We start from the raw sequence: 2,734 nt of genomic DNA on the forward strand, positions 1-2,734 counted from the left end.
GCCGCGCCGGAGCTGCGGGGGCAGAGCCGGCGCTTGCCGCGGTGGCCCCCGGGCAGGGCGGCCGGGGAGGCGCGGCCGGGGAGCGGCGGCAGCGGCGCTTACCTCTGTCCAGCGTGAGCGGCTGGACCGCTGTCAGTGTCGCCATGTCTGCGGCGGGGCTGGAGCCCGAGTGACGCGCGGCTCCGGCACCGGCGTGGAGTGCGGGGAAGGGCGGGGAGGAGGCTGGCAGGGAGAGGGGGCGGAGGAGGAGGGTGGCTCCGTGGGAGGAGGAGGCGAGCGGGGCGGAGAAGGTGCCCAAGGGTGGGCGGCTCATGGCACACGGGCCGCCGCGATGCTGCGGGCGCAGAGCGGCCCGGCGCGGCCCAGCGCGGGCTGCCGGCATCGCTGCGCTGCCTGAGCTGGGCCCGGCGAGCGGCCCCCGCCTCACCGCGCTCGCCTCGGGCAAAGACCGGGCACCGCGGAGATCGCAGCAGCCCGGGCCGTGCGCGGGGGGCGGTTCGCTGCAGGTCCCGCCGCCCGGGGGATGCCGCAGCTGCCGGCGGAGGAAGAGAGAGGGGCGAGGGCGGGAGCTCCGCAGCGCCGCGGGGCGGGGAGGACCGGCGGGGCCGGATCCGGCGGCCCGGCCTCGCCTGGGCCGGGGGCGGTGGGCCGGGCCGGGCCCGGGCAGCGGCGCGGGGGGCGGCGTGCCGCGGTGCGGCCCTGCTCCCAAGGCTGCCTGCGGGGAAGGAAGGTCCGCCCGCGGAGCCGGGAGAGGCGGTTCCTGCCATTGTGCCCGGCCTTGGATTAAGGGACAAATCACGTAGCCACCCTTTCGGATGGAGCAGGGCGTCGGCCTCATCAGTCCAGCCATCACCTCTTTTCCACGTGCTGTGTGCGGCCGGCCATCCTTCAGAAACCCCGCACACACACCGCGAGGGGCTGGTCACACACACCTCTTGTAGGTCAGCTGCAGCTCGTGTGAACGTGGAGGCCCCTGTTAAAAACCATCCACGGAGGTGGAATTTCACTGGAGTTCTGCGAGGTTTATCGGCAGCCTTCTGGTTTTCCTACCCTTGTCGTCCATTAGAAGAGAAAGGAATGCGGTCAGCTGCCATCCAAGAAAGGTGTGACAGGATGGCTGAGTTCTACTGAGTTTCTGCTGCCTTCTCTTTGGTGGATGATGGTGTAGAGAAATAAATGATTGAGTGAAGAATGGTGTCCTTTTTAACTATTTCCCAGTGTAGCACCTGTGCACCTTAGGCTTGTTTGGAATGCTGGGATAAAGGGCAAGGTAGCATTCTTCACCCACTATTTTTTCACATACCACAGAGAACTTGAAAGTACAGCAGTTCAAGGTTGCACATGAAAAAAAGCTTTCAGCTGCAAGGGTGTTTAAGCACTAGTGTGGAGAATTAGGGAAGATGTGGAAAAATTGCCACTTAAAATTTTTCAGAGCAGATTAAAAATACGTAGTATGGAGAATTAGGGAAGATGTGGAAAAGTTGCCACTTAAAATTTTTCAGAGCAAATTAAAAATTGCTGTTTTAAAATTAGAGTTTAATATATATATGAACCACCCACTTCTAATAAACTGAATTTAGCACAAATTTATCTAATTTACAATAAACATTAGTATAATTGGTTATCTGGAAAAAAAAAAAGTTTCAATTAAAATATCAAAAGTTGAGAAATAGTTCCTGGCAGTCAGTTTTTAAAATCAAAATTAACATCAGGATTGTTAATATGCAAATTTTATGTACTTACATAGCAGCTGGGTTAACATAAATTGTAATAGCTCCTCTTAAGTAGTCACATTACTGTATATTAGATTCATAGTCCCAAATGGAGAAGAAATAAACATTTGGAACTATAACAACCTAATATGACAGCATTCAAACAGTTATGACATTTAAAAAAAAACTTTTTTAAAGATACAGAAGTGCGTTCAAATAAAATTAAGAGCAAGATGGCAAGTAAATTAGCCAAGTAAATATGGAAACCAAGTTGCTTTCCATATAGGACTTCATGACCCTCAGACTTGCTTTCTTAGACTACTATCTTGCAAACAGACATTTTGAAGCAAAACGCTGTCATAAAAATAACTTATTTACCAATAAATATGTAACATTAATGCCAAGAGCAGGGTGCCTATGGAAAGCAAGGGTCCTTCAGGGTTTATCTTTTATCTACTGCTGGTCAGATTTTGTGTGCTTCAAGGGCTTATTGGCACTTAGATAAGAGACTTGAATAGAAGTATTACTGCACTCAAGGAAGATGTAAAGCAGCATTTGCTGAAATTAAACATTTTCTAATCAGCATAGCTGAATAGTTAGTTTCCAAGAATGTTAAAGACCTAGATGAGGAATACTTAAAGCAGCTGAACTTTTGCAGAAAATTGCAGAAGCTGTACAGCTGAAATTAGCAACTGGAGAAGGGAGGTGAATGAGGCGATAGCTCTTGCTTTGCTAACTCTCAGAAGCAATGGAGGGCACTAATAGTTAAAGTTAGCAGCCAAAACAAAGTACCAGCCAGCTTGCCATCTTAGAAGGTAAATCTTTTTTGACAGAAACAACTCATCTGAATCTCAGTCTTCTCGTTGTTTCCTTGGGCGGTATTGGAGATTTTAATTCAATATTCCATGCTGTTTACTGAACCAATGAAATTAGGCTGCATTAACAGAATTTATATCTGCTGCATGGACTATAAACTAATACTTCCATAACAGATAGTCAGTGGTTAGGTGCCAGTGAACAAC

General features: G+C 50.4%; 1 protein-coding gene across 2 annotated transcripts in view; it reads right to left on the reverse strand.

Annotated features, from left to right (window-relative positions):
• LIN7A (lin-7 homolog A, crumbs cell polarity complex component) overlaps positions 1–1,177 on the reverse strand; it is a 47,570-nt gene extending 46,393 nt beyond the window's left edge. The window contains exon 1 of one of the 2 annotated variants that reach the window (XM_039704193.1): positions 103–1,177. In XM_039704193.1, the coding sequence (XP_039560127.1) occupies positions 103–850 (748 nt within the window). In that variant the 5' untranslated portion in view covers positions 851–1,177. The remainder of the gene's footprint in view (positions 1–102) is intronic. The other variant, XM_039704194.1, reaches the window with a different exon arrangement.
• Positions 1,178–2,734: the final 1,557 nt, after the last annotated feature.

This window comes from Passer montanus, unplaced genomic scaffold, assembly GCF_014805655.1.
Source record: "Passer montanus isolate IOZ18808 unplaced genomic scaffold, ASM1480565v1 scaffold17, whole genome shotgun sequence".
NCBI classification, from domain to species: Eukaryota; Metazoa; Chordata; class Aves; order Passeriformes; family Passeridae; genus Passer; species Passer montanus.